The sequence below is a fragment of the Canis lupus genome, chromosome 1 (genome assembly GCF_048164855.1).
Source record: "Canis lupus baileyi chromosome 1, mCanLup2.hap1, whole genome shotgun sequence".
In the NCBI taxonomy this organism is placed as follows: domain Eukaryota; kingdom Metazoa; phylum Chordata; class Mammalia; order Carnivora; family Canidae; genus Canis; species Canis lupus.
Genome location: NC_132838.1, coordinates 72,550,330 through 72,563,905, shown reverse-complemented (window position 1 = coordinate 72,563,905; position 13,576 = coordinate 72,550,330). Strand labels below are relative to the sequence as shown.

The following is a 13,576-nucleotide window of genomic DNA, read 5'->3' as shown; positions in this document are numbered from 1 at the left end:
AAGGGAATACACTGCTACGCTTTATTTTGAGCTGAGAAAAATCCTACATGAACATTTAATGATTTACTATCTAATTCAATTTTGCCTTTCTACCAATATTATTAGAATTTTAAATGCTTAAAAAAAGAAAGTTATCTTATTTCCGAGGCATTGACTTATAAATACAAACTGACATTTAGGTTTTACCAAATAGCTCAAAGGAGTAAGATGGAATCAGAAACTAACTTCCCGATGGTATATACAGAGACTACCACAAAACTTTTTATTCATGTTTGGAAACTGAGCACTTCTAGATCGATTATTAGCAGAAATTGCACATCATTTACCTGAACATTTCATCAACAATTCTGAATATGGCAGGGTGGCAGGCTGCTTCAGGCTGTAAAGGAAGAAACCAAAAGAAAGTAAAATATGAGAAGCATTTCACTGATAATATATAGCTGTTTATTATCAGGGAGATAAGTTGTCTAGAACTCCTGTTGTCTAGAAAATGGGTATATTCTTTTGGGTTAGAAAAAAAACAACATGAGTGCAAAAGCTTGCATTACGAACAAAAGCTGGTTCTCCTGGGGCAAAGAGATTATGATCAAGCTTTATTTCCCCTTTATACTCCTTTATGTTCCACATTTTCTCCAACAGGCCAATATAAGAAAGAGTCAACAAGGATCACAAGAAATGTCAAAATACCTTTCACCAGCATATTGTAGTGAAGGCAGAGCCTGCCTATGTTACTAGTTTTACACCATGTGCCCATGTGTCTGACCACCCCCCATGGCCCAGTAGAGCCTCAACGTCAGGTCTAGACTTGCTATCTTTTCATTTATTCTTATTAGGCAATGAGTACATAGTGATTTAGAATTATTATTGAGAAAAGTAGTGACTACTACCATCTTGGACTAAATAATATCACATCTTAGTGCACTATAAATTTAGCACCAAATTATTTAGGATGTAAAAATAGGTAATGAAAACAAAATATAGATACCATCATCTTGAACAAGAAAAGTAATCTAATTTATTCTGTGAATATTTTTGTGATGGTTTTGATGATTTCAATCTGCAGAAGCTGACCTACTGTGGCGTAGGTGGGGCTTCAGTGGGCCTGACTCAGGTTCTCTATCTTTTCAGCCAGAGCTCAAAGCATAAGGTTAAGCCATATGGAAATGCTATTTGTGTTCTGAAACAGAGATTTTCTAGCATCCAATTGTGAGTTGATTAAGCTCTACAAGGGTATTTCTTTGAGTCCTACTGCAGTTGATATGACCAGCTTTGGTAAACATTTTTTCATCCCTCCCTCAACAAGAAAAGAAGAATAAAGGATGTGTTTTGCCTTTCAAGTTTTCTGGACCATGCTGAAGAAAGAATGGAGCCTATTTCCATGGATTTTCCTTTCCACTCTCCCGTCTGTGCCAGTGTTGAGTTGTAACATTAAACGTGTGCCATCTAGTGCTCACAAACTGCCACTACAGGCTGTCACGGCCGGCTCCAAACAAGAACATTGCCAATTGTCAAAAGCAAGGGAAGATTTCCTTTTAATTACTAGAAGAGAAAGATTTGTGCTTTGCAAGTTATAAATTGCTACTCTTCATGTAGAGTAACATATCTTCCCTAATCATTCACTGACATGCATTTTTATCTAAAAGAAATCAACTAAAAATTCTCATAGGTAAATTCATTATGTACTCAAGAAATAATTTGGCAGGAACATGGTTTAACAGAAGAGAGGCAAATTATTTCTTGGCTTTGATCTCAGGCAAGTCAGTTAATCTCCCTGTGTCTCGGACCCATGGTAAATAATAACAGTTATTAAGAGGTCACTGGATAAATGCCCAGAAAATATCATAAATGTTTCTATGTATTCATAATGAAAAAATCAAACAAGAAACGAAAAGCACACTGTTATGTTTTACAGTGATTCATCAAATTTGCCAAAATTTTTTCAAACTTTCATAGATGGACAATATGCCCCTTAAGTGTTTAAGACCGAACAACACTGTCACGTGACCACAAGCAGACAGACACACGAGAGCCCGAAAATGCATGGATAGAAAACCAAAATTGAAAATGGTAAAACAGAACCATTCCTTTTGATCCAAATGATCTAACTAATCCAGAGCCACTATGTAAATTGGATGCTAACAGAAAATCATTCAATACTCATTACAGGGATTTCTAAATGGCCAATGAAAAGATAATCCAATGTGTAGAATAGGCTGCCATGAAAATAAAGGGGGAGAAGCAAGAATGTTTTAACTCAGTTTGTTAAGAGAGGACTAAGTTTGGACATACTTTTATTTTATGCAATGTTTTTTTTTATCAAAACCACTCAATCCAATGATTTAAATGTCTCCAGAACATGTGGAAATGCCTGCTCTCTCCATGCCAATGGACTCTACTTAGATTTCCTTCTGTTTAAATATTTCAGACTTTTTTTTGCTCTCGGCCTGCTTCTACAACCCATTTTAGCTTTTACAACAGATAACGTGCCAAGAGGCAGGGAACCTTGCTGAAACAGCAGTGGCAGAGACTTTGATTTAAAAACCAGTTTTCCTTGCTGCCCCAGAGCTGTGAACAGCTCTTCTCACCCACAGACTTTACTGATGGTTTTTAAAATGAGACTCTTTACACTTCCCGAGCACATAATTTCAGGGTCAGTGAGTCCCCTCATGAAGCCTGAAGTACTTACAGCCCAAGCATGTGTCTTAGTGACATCAAATCACAAAAGCACACTTAAGCTGCTTTTCTTATCAAGAGAATCCTCCAAATAGAATTAAAGTCTTAAATTATGCTTCTTTGGAAGCCATAAATGTTCAGCCCCCTAAATCTTTACAGCATCCTTGTGAGGGAGGAGCCAAACATTTAACCCCTCTGTGGCCTGTCTTATTTATAGAATGGGACCCTATAGTAACTCACCACAGGCTACTCTACAATCCAGAGCCTGGAACCCTAGCTCTAAAGCCCTATAATAGGGGCAATTATCTTCCTGTAAAAATGAGGGAGAGAAAAACTTTCTTGGGTTCCATCTGTTTGTTTTTCTCCATCCTACCAAAATCTGTTCCTTCTCAAACTCTGCTTTTCTCCATCTGGCTTCACAATTTCCATGTACAGATGATTTCAAGTCTAAGGAAACAATGTCACCAAGAGGCCATCAGTAACACGCGTTTGCCCCTTTCCCCCTGCCCTCACACCACCCCCAATCCTTTCACTGAGTGTTGGAGGATGAACAGAAGATGATGATGGAGAGCTCTGGACTCTGGCTTCCTTTTCTTATGGACCAGATTATTCTGTTGGGTGTGCATCCCCTTCCCATCTCCCACAGATACCCAGAAATGTATTGTTTATCTTCTCTCTGCCTAGGACAGCCCATTCTCAGCCCTCAACAAAACGAGGGAAGTCGAAGTCAACACAGAAGAAACATGCAGTGGCCATGTGCTCTTGGCCCGTGCTGTGGGCAAAAGTGAGAGAGAGGCCAACTGTACAGATAACATCCATGCCCACTCTCTGTCCTTGACACCTAATCTATTTTCATCCCAATTCGTCAAGGATTATTACAAGCCACTTGTCACTTGAAAGAGGCCTGAGAACATGGAAGAACAAAATTCTCATGGAAGAAATCTTTCCTCTACCGTTTTCTGATTCCTTGTGTGTATGGGGGGAGGAGAGGTGGGAAGAAGACAGAAAATATAAACCAGAAAGGGAAATTGTACTAGAAGTCAAGGTAATTCGCAGACAAAAGTCAGTGAGGAAACAGAAAAGTTCTCAAGCTTTTTTAATTTATCATCCTTCATAGATATTTTTATCTAAAAAATAAAGAGGAAAATTGGAGGTAAGAGACAAGATGAAGTTTAGGAAGCCTAGAACAGATTCTCTTTCATGGTCTATTTTAAGATAGTTAAATATTTTACTCAGGAATGGTCATTCTGTTCAAGAAGAAACAGCTGATGAGAAGCTTGCCTTCCAGTGTAAGAGGAGCCAGCAGTCTGGCCCACTTCTCCAAAGCTTGGGGAGGGCCGGCAGAAGCCCCTGTGGTGATTTATGCATATAATTAAAGGGTGACTATATTTATCAGAAAATAACTTCCCTTTTTTTTCTTTTATTTTTTTCTTTTTTATTTTTTTTAACTTCCCTTTTAAAAGGGGGATTCTCCACAAGATTTATTTCAATAGTAAACTCTTTTATGTTTTATAGTAAACTGTTTTATGTTTTATTGTTCAAAAACAATTTGATTCTGAAGATACTGACTTATCTGCCGTGTAAAACACCTTTATTAACACTTATGTTTTTCTTTTTTTCTGCTTTCAGGATGCTAAACATAAGACTGTAAAACATCCCTTTTATATTTTAAGACTTATTTGTTTCAAAACACTCAAGTTTCTTTCAACAAATTTGAACTTAGAAAAATTATTCCTTCTTTTTAAGCTTTATCAGATATTATTTATACTATAAGCAATTTTTTCATTACTCCATAATGCAATTATTGTTTAATTAGTGATAAATGTATCATTTCTGGGCTTGAAAGAAAAACAACTTAAGCACCAAATGTACTCCTGTATTTTAAATTTAGTGGTGCCTTCCAAGAACATTAAGACACAGGGATGTCAGCTCTGGATGCTGAACAAGATCCCCCAAACCCTAAGTTCTTTTTAGCCTCTCTCAGTGGCTTCTACCCAGTGAGCTTGTATAGTTCTAGCAGGAAGACAGCCCCTCAGCTTCCTGCTGCTTCTTGGCTCAGTCTCTAAGTGGCACTGAAACCCCAGGTTGAACACTGCGCTTTGCTTTTTTTTTCTCTCTTCCTTTATTTGACTGGTTGGTTGCAAAATCCTGCATCCCCAACAGGAAGAAACCCTAGCACTTGCAATCTGGGCCTCCTTTATACAGAGATAGTCGGAGCATGTGTGTGTGTGTGTGTGTGTGTGTGTGTGTGTGTGTGTGTGTGTGTGGTGCCCCCCGGAGGTGGAGGCTGGGAAGTGCAACTACTCTCCCAGAAGCAGATTCTTTACCTTTTTGTTACAAGCATAAGCTAACACCGCACTTTCCTATTTGACCACTACTAAATTACATGCACCACATTAAAGAACTCAAAGAAAGAAATGCTTAGAAGGCTGCTAATGAAAAAGCAGGAGAAAAAAACCCCTAGAACACTGTTAAGTTATTCAAGCACAGAAAACTGACATCATCTTGGATGTGGAGTTAATTTTTCAGTATAATCTTTCATTAAAGGGGACTGTGCTTGGAGCTTAGTGTAAAGAAAGTTGTTCTTTTTGAAGTGGCTACAACTGCTTTCTGGAGAATAAAGACAAGAACATGTACTATCTCATCACTACATCAGGGAGGACACTGAGGTAGCTGCATGTTTTTTTTTTTTTTTTTTTTAGCTGCATGATTTTATTCTTAAGTTCCTACTAGATTAAGAACACCCCCCCAACTTTACTAAGGTATACTTGACAAGATAAAGAAACGACTTTTTTTTTTTAAAGATTTTTATTTATTTACTCATTAGAGATGGGGGGGCAAGGGGGGTTGGGCAGAGGAGAAGCAGGCTCTAAGCAGGAAGCCCGATGTAGGACTTGATCCCGGGACTCCAGAATCACACCCTGGGCTGAAGGCAGGCACCAAACCTCTGAGCCACCCAGGGATCCCAAGAAATGACTGTAATTGAGCTGTGAAGACTTTCACGTAGGAGGGAATATGAGAAGTATTTTCTGATTTAAAATCTGACTAAACAAAAAAATAAAATAAAATAATAAAATAAAATCTGACTAAACAAAAACAAAATGAACCCTGTCTCTCTCCCCCTTTACTCCCTGCTCTTTCGTAGGCAAATCTATCTGTGAAGGCAAGGGAGCAGCTTCTCTGGACTCGGCTGGAGGGGCAGGCGGCATGCAGGGTCAGCCAGTGAATGAGTGAAGGAAAGGGCATGAGAACCAGGGTACATCCTGGCCCTGGCATGCAGCAGGGCAGCCAAACACAGCACCACCGTACCACCCAGCCAGCACTTCTCATTCAAATGTGGGGTATAAACAATAGCTTTCTGAGCTCCACAGACGGAACTGTAACTGGAAAACATAACATCCTTCTGATTTGTTGGCCTTGGGAAACCAAACAGTGTGTAAAAAAAAAAAAAAAAAAAGGCATAATTATAATTAGCAAGTGGCTTTCACTGCTTTGGTGACATCAATTTTTAAGGTAGGTCTGAAGCTACAAATTACAGTCTTGCAGAATGTGTTCTGTCAAGAAACACACAAGACTATCTGCTTTGAAAAGTTTCAGTCTACAGAGTACAGGCACCTGGCTGGCTCAGTTGGTGAAGTGTCTGCCTTCGGCTCAAATCATAATCCCAGAGTGCTGGGAATCAAGCCCCAAGTAAAGCTCCCTACTCAGCGGGGAGCCTGATTCTCCCTCTCTGCAGCTCCTCCAGCTTGTACTCTCTCTCCCCCTCTCTCAAATAAATAAATAAAATCTTAAAAAAAAAAGTTTCAGTCTGCAGAGTTAAGTGACAAACTGAGGTTAATACTGCAATTTATTTAGGAGCCACCAGATGCGGCAGGAAGCCATGAACTTGGGGGCAGTTCAGCCCATGGAAGCCAAAGAGTGAGTCTCAAAAGTAAGCAGGTTTTAAAAACTCGCTTCTATTTTAGAAGTCAGAAAGATTCATGTGCATTTAGAATTCAGGTAATATTAGATTGGTGCCTTATTACTTAATCTTAATGGAAAATAGCAGGCTTTACAATCTACACAGTTAATGCAATCCCTATCAAAATACCAACAGCATTTTTCACAAAGCTAGAACAAACAATTGTAAAATTTGTATGGAACTACAAAAGACCCTGAATAGCCAAAGTAATCTTGAAAAAGCAAAGTAAAGCTAGAGGCGTCACAATTCGAGACTTCAAGTTATATTACAAAGCTGTAGTAATCAAAAGACTATGGTATTGGCACAAAAACAGACACAAAGAACAATGGAACAGAAATGAAAATCCAGAAATAAACTCATAATTATATGGCCAATTAATCTTCAGCAAGGCAGGAAAGAATATCCAATGGGAAAAAAATAGTCTCTTTAACAAGTTATGTTGGGAATACTGGGCAGCAACATGCAGAAGAATGAAACTGGACCACTTTCTCACACCATACACAAAAATAAATTCAAAATGGGTTAAAGATCTAAACATGAGGCCTGAAACCATAAAAATTTAGGCAAGAACACAGGCAGTAACTTGACATTGGCTGCAGCACTTCTTTCTAGACATGAAACCTCTTTCTAGATATGTCTCCTGAGGCAAGGGAAATAAAAGCAAAAATAAACTATTGGGACTCCATCAAAATAGGAAGCTTCTGCACAGCAAAATAAACAGTAAACAAAGCTAAAAGGCAACCTATGGAATAGGCAAAGATATTTGCAACTGCCATATCCAATAAAGGATCAGCATCCAAAATAAATAAAGAACTTGTAAAACTCATCACCCTAAACAACAAATAATCTAAGTAAAAATGGACATAAGACATGAACAGGCATTTCTCCAAAGAAGACATCCAGATGGCCAACAGACACATGAAAATATGCTCACCATCAGTCACTATCAGAGAAATATAAATCAAAACCATGATGAGATATCACCTCACACATGACATAATGGCTAAAATCAACAACACAAGAACAACAGGTGTTGGCAAGGATTTGGAGAAGAAAACCCTTGTGCACTGTTGGTGGGAATGCAAACTGGTGCAGCCACTGTGGAAAACAGTGTGGAGGTTCCTCAATAAGTTAAAAACAAAACTATCTTATGATCCAGCAATCACACTACTGGGCATTTATCCAAAGAATACAGAACACTAATTCAAGGGCCACCTGGCTCAGTTGGAAGAGTGTGAGACTCTTGATCTTGAGGTTGTGAGTTCATGCCCCATGTGGGTATAGAGATTACTTAAATAATTTTTTTTTTTTAAAAAGAACACTAATTCAAAAGGATATATGCACCCTACGTCTATAGCAGCATTTACAATAGCCAAGATATGGAAAGAACCCAAGTGTCCATCAATTGATGAAAGGATAAAGATGTGGTATCTCTACAAAATGGAGTATCATCTAGCCTTAAAAAAGAATAAAATATTGCCATTTGCAACAACATGGATGGAGCTAGAGAGTATAATGCTAGGCAAAATAAGCCAGTCAGAGAAAGACAAATACCATATAATGTCACTCACACGTGGAATTTAAGAAAGAAAACAAATAAGCAAAGGGAAAAAGAGAGAGAGACAAACTAAGAAACAGACTCTTAGTTATAGAGAACAAACTGCTGGTTACCAGAGGGGAGGTGGGTGTGGGTGAAATAGGTGATGGGGCAGGAAGCCATGAACTTGGGGGCAGTTCAGCCCATGGAAGCCAAAGAGTGAGTCTCAAAAGTAAGCAGGTTTTAAAAACTCGCTTCTATTTTAGAAGTCAGAAAGATTCATGTGCATTTAGAATTTAGGTAATATTAGATTGGTGCCTTATTGCTTAATCTTAATGGAAAATAGCAGGCTTTACAATCTACACAGTTAATGCAATCCCTATCAAAATACCAACAGCATTTGGTATTAAGAGTACACTTAGGATGATCACTGAGTGATGCATGGAAGTGTTTAATCACTATATTATACACTAATATAATACTGTATGTTAACTACCTGAAACTAAAATAAAAATTTTAAATTAAAAAAAAAGAAAGAAAGAAAAGAAAAAAGAGAAGGAAAGAAATAAAATAAAATAATAAAATAAAATAAAATACCAGGATTTCAAGTCCCTGAGAGGCCAAAGAACATCTGGGGAGATCATTTCCCTTTGTAAAACCTGCACCACACTTTTATCTTTTGTTTTTGCAACATTTTGTAACTATAGAATTTCCAGGGCTATTTATGAACAGTCCCAAGAGATGGAGACATAATTAACAATGCTCCATATAAAATATAAGTTACGTAGACCATCACACTTTAATCACTCTCAGAATCCAACTCTAATGTAATAGGCATCAAGTTTCTTCTGAAGGAAAACACAGCAGGCCACTGCTATCTGAGTCTTCAAGATCGCTCTGATACTTCTGCACCGCCTTGTCACTGCACCAAGATACCGAGCTTCGATAAATGAATCAGATGATGCAATCAGGAAGCAGGTTCTTCAGGTTACCCCTGTAATCACTCTCAGTCATGTCACAAGCATATTCCAGCCTGCCTGGTTTTCTGGCACTGTAGAGCCAGGATGCCTGAGGAGCGTGGCCCACGCCAATCAGGGGCTTGCAGCTCTGTACTATAATTACCTCCTTGAACCATAAGGCATAGAAAGGTCACATCCTGCCAATGCCACAATAAATTAAACCAGATAACACCCTCTGGAATCCTCCTTTAATCATAATGGAAGCTCCGAATCCCTACACACATGAGCCTGATAAATACTTTTGTAGATCAATAGACTTCGAAGCTGTCAGCCTGGGGGAGACTAAACTATAAAAGTTGGAGACTGAAGTCCCTGTAGTGCAGTGTTCTTTAGGTATTCCCTCCACAGAGAAATTCCAGTTATGTTGACTTTTCTGAGTTGGTTTGATTCTGGAGCCTTTATTTGGTCCTGTGGTTTTTGTCTGAACATCCCCCATGTCCTTTTTACCTGTGGCCCTTGAGCTTGAGAACGCCCCAGTGAGCACAGATATCCCAGCGTATGAGATCCAGGAAGCAGGCTCTCATGTTTTCTCAATCTTTTGGACCTATCTTCTTGCCTTCCTTTTTTTCCTGTCAAACATAGTAAACTTCCAAATCAGCTGGGTTCAATTTGTGCCACTTAGCTTGCAGGTACATGGCTACTGTTGACTGCAGCACCACCCACAGCCGCCTGGAAGGCCCCAGAACAGAAGCCTGTGGAGTAAGGGGGAAGGCCTGGCAGTCACGCCCAAGAGATGGTGGGCACCTCAAAGAACAACAGGACAGAGAAAGAAGGCAACTGATTCAATTTGGATTCCCTCACTTAGCCTCCAATTTGAAAGACAAAGAAAACCGGAAGTTCCAAATGAATTAAAAAACCAGAAGGTGTCTGGGAGGGGGGTGTTGTGTGAACTCAGCTAACCTAAGAACTCTCTTCTCTCCAAGTCTCACCTCAAGTGGGGAGGGGGACACTCTCTCCTGCCCAGTTTTCCTAGCCCCCAACTGAAGATCTGACTGATCACCATGTCTGAACTAATTTTCTCCACCTGGACAATAGGAAGAAAATCTCTGCACCCTATGTTCCCCAGGTTACAAAAGCTAATGAGAAAACACGTTAGAAACCACTGAGGTTCTCATAAAACAGATAGATGCCCAGGGAGCACAGCACCTCCAGTAGTTTTTAACTTGTTTTTTCAGGGTGCATTGATCTTTATCCCTGCTCTTACAAAAATGCACATCAATTCCACAGGGTTGCCTCCCATGAAGGGAAAAACTCCCACCAGTCAGGTTCTGAGGACTGCCTTTGAACCCTGCCACTGACCCTGGTTTAGACAATGAAACCATTCCATTTGGCCACTGAGCCCCAGATTCCCAGGCCTGAGAAGTCCCAAGTACAATGAAGGCTGGGCAAGCTACCATATGGAGGGAAGGTTCAAGGCTGGAAGGCTTACACCAAAAGAAAACTTACAGAATTCTTAGTTGTTTTTATTGTTTTAACTTTTCTTCCCGGGTCTTGTTTTATTTCTCCTCTCATTGTAAGGTCTTTATTTTTTAAGACTTATTTTTCATGTGGAAATAAGAAATACTGTTTTAAAACAGTTTGCCTTAATATCAATTCTTGAGAGTATGCACTATAAGGGGCACCTATCCATCCAGTAAATCTCACACCTCTCCCTGTTTTCAAGACATGCTCCAAGTATGCAGAAAAGCCCCCTACGTTGGGTCTATAACAAAATGCAGACACAACGATTATTTCAAAAGGTGCCAACTGCTCTCTTGTTTATACTCCCCCTAGCTTTGACAAAAAGAGATGATACCTGGCATCCTCTTTAAGGATTTTTCTCCTCATGAAAGCCCAGCACGTACCAGCAATGAATCTTTCAAAAAGTATTCGATCCTTCTCAGGAAATTTCTCTCACTAGAGATTAGCTTTTCAAACAGATGCAGTGTTGCTTTTTCAAGGCTGGGAAGGTGACGAAGCCAGAGGCAGACAACAGCTGACGTAGGGAGAGAAATCTTCTTCCTTTCAGCAAGAATAAACAAAATTTTAAACAGAAATGGGTTACTAAGATAATAAGATTGAGAGAGATCAAAATGCAAGAATGAGTCCACTTTGTGAATCTTCTTTTCATCATGGTCGTAGTATTTACAGAATCAATCAATATTTACCATGTGTCCATTTGCAAAATAATGTGAATTTGCTTCCAATTCAACTCAGGACATTAGAGAAATACTCAAAGAAATGTTTTCTTTTTTTTTTTTTTTAATATTTTATTTATTCATTCATGAGAGACAGAGAGAGAGGGGGGCAGAGACACAGGCAGAGGGAGAAGCAGGCTCCATGCAGGAAGCCTGATGTGGGGCCCGATCCCAGGACTCCAGGATCACACCCTGGGCCAAAGGCAGGCGCTAAACCACTGAGCCACCCAGGGATCCCCAAAGAAATGTTTTCAAAAAGGAAAAACAAGTAGTAGTGATGTAAGTATTAGTGATGGAACAAGATGGAAAAAGGCCTATACAGCTCCTAACTTAAAAAATAGTTATATCTGAAAGTACATCCTAAGGATTTAAGGATTTAAAATATGGATTCAGACCTGGGTTTGAGTCCCAGGGCCACCACCTACTAACTTGATTACCTTGGGAAAATTACTAAACCTCCAAACCTCAGTTTGCTCATCTGTAAACTGTAAAGTGGGCCTATCTCCCTCAAAGTGTTCCCAGAAGGAACAAATACAATAAAAATACATGTACAGAGATGAGCACAATGTATGATATCTAATAAATACTCAGTGACTGTATTTGTGAATCTGTTGCTTGAAAGTTAAAAAATATTTTCCTTTAGTAATAATTTCATATATGGTGGTTATGGCCTGGTATAGATACATAGCTGATCTCTACCATGTTATACTCCGTAGGCCCCAAATATTTTGTGTTGCTATGTTTCCACAGGAGAATGTGGAGGTTCCTCCTGTGTCAGGTTGGTGAATCAGGGGTTCTACTTCCCCTTCTGGGAGGTAGCGTGAGAAGACACCTGTCTCATTCTGAAGCACCGATAGGCTCTGGGCCTGTAGCCCTCCCGTGAGCATGGGGCCTGTCTCGGCCTGGTGAGACTTCCCTTTCTTCTTTCAGCCCAGCTTTCCCAAGGCCTCCTGCCTCTTCACCTGTGGCATCACAGACAGCACAGTGCTTTCCAGGTTCTGTCAAAGATGTTTGTTGCCTTTATGAAGAAAAACAAAAGCTGAAAGGACAAAGGCTCCCTATTACCCAAACTACCCAAAAGCCCCTTCAGGGCTTTCCCTTCACTATTGCTTCTGGGGCCATTTCTCTGCAGGAGCTGGCTTGAAGTCCAGAGAATGGGTGCAGGGGCAGGAAATGAATAGGCGGAGTCACAATCTCCCTCAGCATAACTCCTGTAGACCTTTGTCCTGGATTAGCTCAGGGACAAAGCTAGACAAAGCTGAAGAGTTGGAAGGACTCTCACAAAAGCAGGTAGAGGGGGGATCCCTGGGTGGCTCAGCGGTTTAGTGCCTGCCTTCAGCCCAGGGTGTGATCCTGGAGTCCTGGGATCGAGACCCACATCAGGCTCCCTGCATGAAGCCTGCTTCTCCCTCTGCCTGTGTTTCTGCCTCTCTCTGTGTGTGTCTCTCATGAATAAATAAATAAAATCTTAAAAAAAAAAAAAAAGCAGGTAGAGGGCAGGACAAAGGGCAGGAGGGCCTCCCCTCCTCCCTTTCTGATCTCACATTCTCACTCTTCTGGAAAGTCTTGCAGGATCCCTTTCCCCCACTCTCCCAACACCTGGCAAAAACTGCCACAGTGTTGCTCCCTGACCTGCATCACCTGGCACATCTAGGTGCCAGGCTATGGATGTCCTCACTTGTGCCACTGGTGCCTTGGACTCCAATTCCCATGCCACCTCCCCTATTATACTCGATAGCAAGGAGCTGGTGTTCATCCATTCATGAAAGATGAGGACTTCCTGTGTGGCACTCAGTGTGCCAGGTGCAGGCCAAGCAGCTGGGAACACAGACCTAGTCTGTACCCCTAGCACTCAGGGCCCAGGGGGAGATACACATATACATTTCAAATTGGGGAAAAGGCAGTGAAGGTAAAAGAGAATAACAGAAGGGTCCGATTTAGTTTGGGTGGTCTGGACAGCCTTGGGATTAGCTAGGTAAAGAGAAGCCAGAAGGCATCTCAGCAGAGGGACTAGCAGCTGTGATGGTCCTGAGACAGGGAGGAGCAAGGTGAGAAGGAGAGAGAAACCCCAGAGTGTGAAGGTAAAGTGGCTTGTGATGAGGCAGTACCACAGAAGGAAGGCTTTGGAATTCTATTCAGTGATAATTCTGGTTCAAAGGACTTCACAGACAGGAGTGCCAGGATGCGGTTTACAGTCAAAGATCAGTTC

The 13,576-nt window shown here is 40.5% G+C and overlaps 1 protein-coding gene across 10 annotated transcripts in view; it reads right to left on the bottom strand.

Moving 5' to 3' along the window:
- The window catches only part of FANCC (FA complementation group C), a 289,582-nt gene that overhangs the window by 44,397 nt on the left and 231,609 nt on the right, over positions 1 to 13,576 (bottom strand). For all 10 annotated transcript variants that reach the window (XM_072835284.1, XM_072835235.1, XM_072835226.1 and 7 more), the window contains 2 exons: positions 11,035 to 11,191; positions 327 to 379 (listed from right to left, as the gene is read on the bottom strand). In XM_072835284.1, coding sequence (XP_072691385.1) covers positions 327 to 379; positions 11,035 to 11,191 — 210 coding nt within the window. The remainder of the gene's footprint in view (positions 1 to 326; positions 380 to 11,034; positions 11,192 to 13,576) is intronic.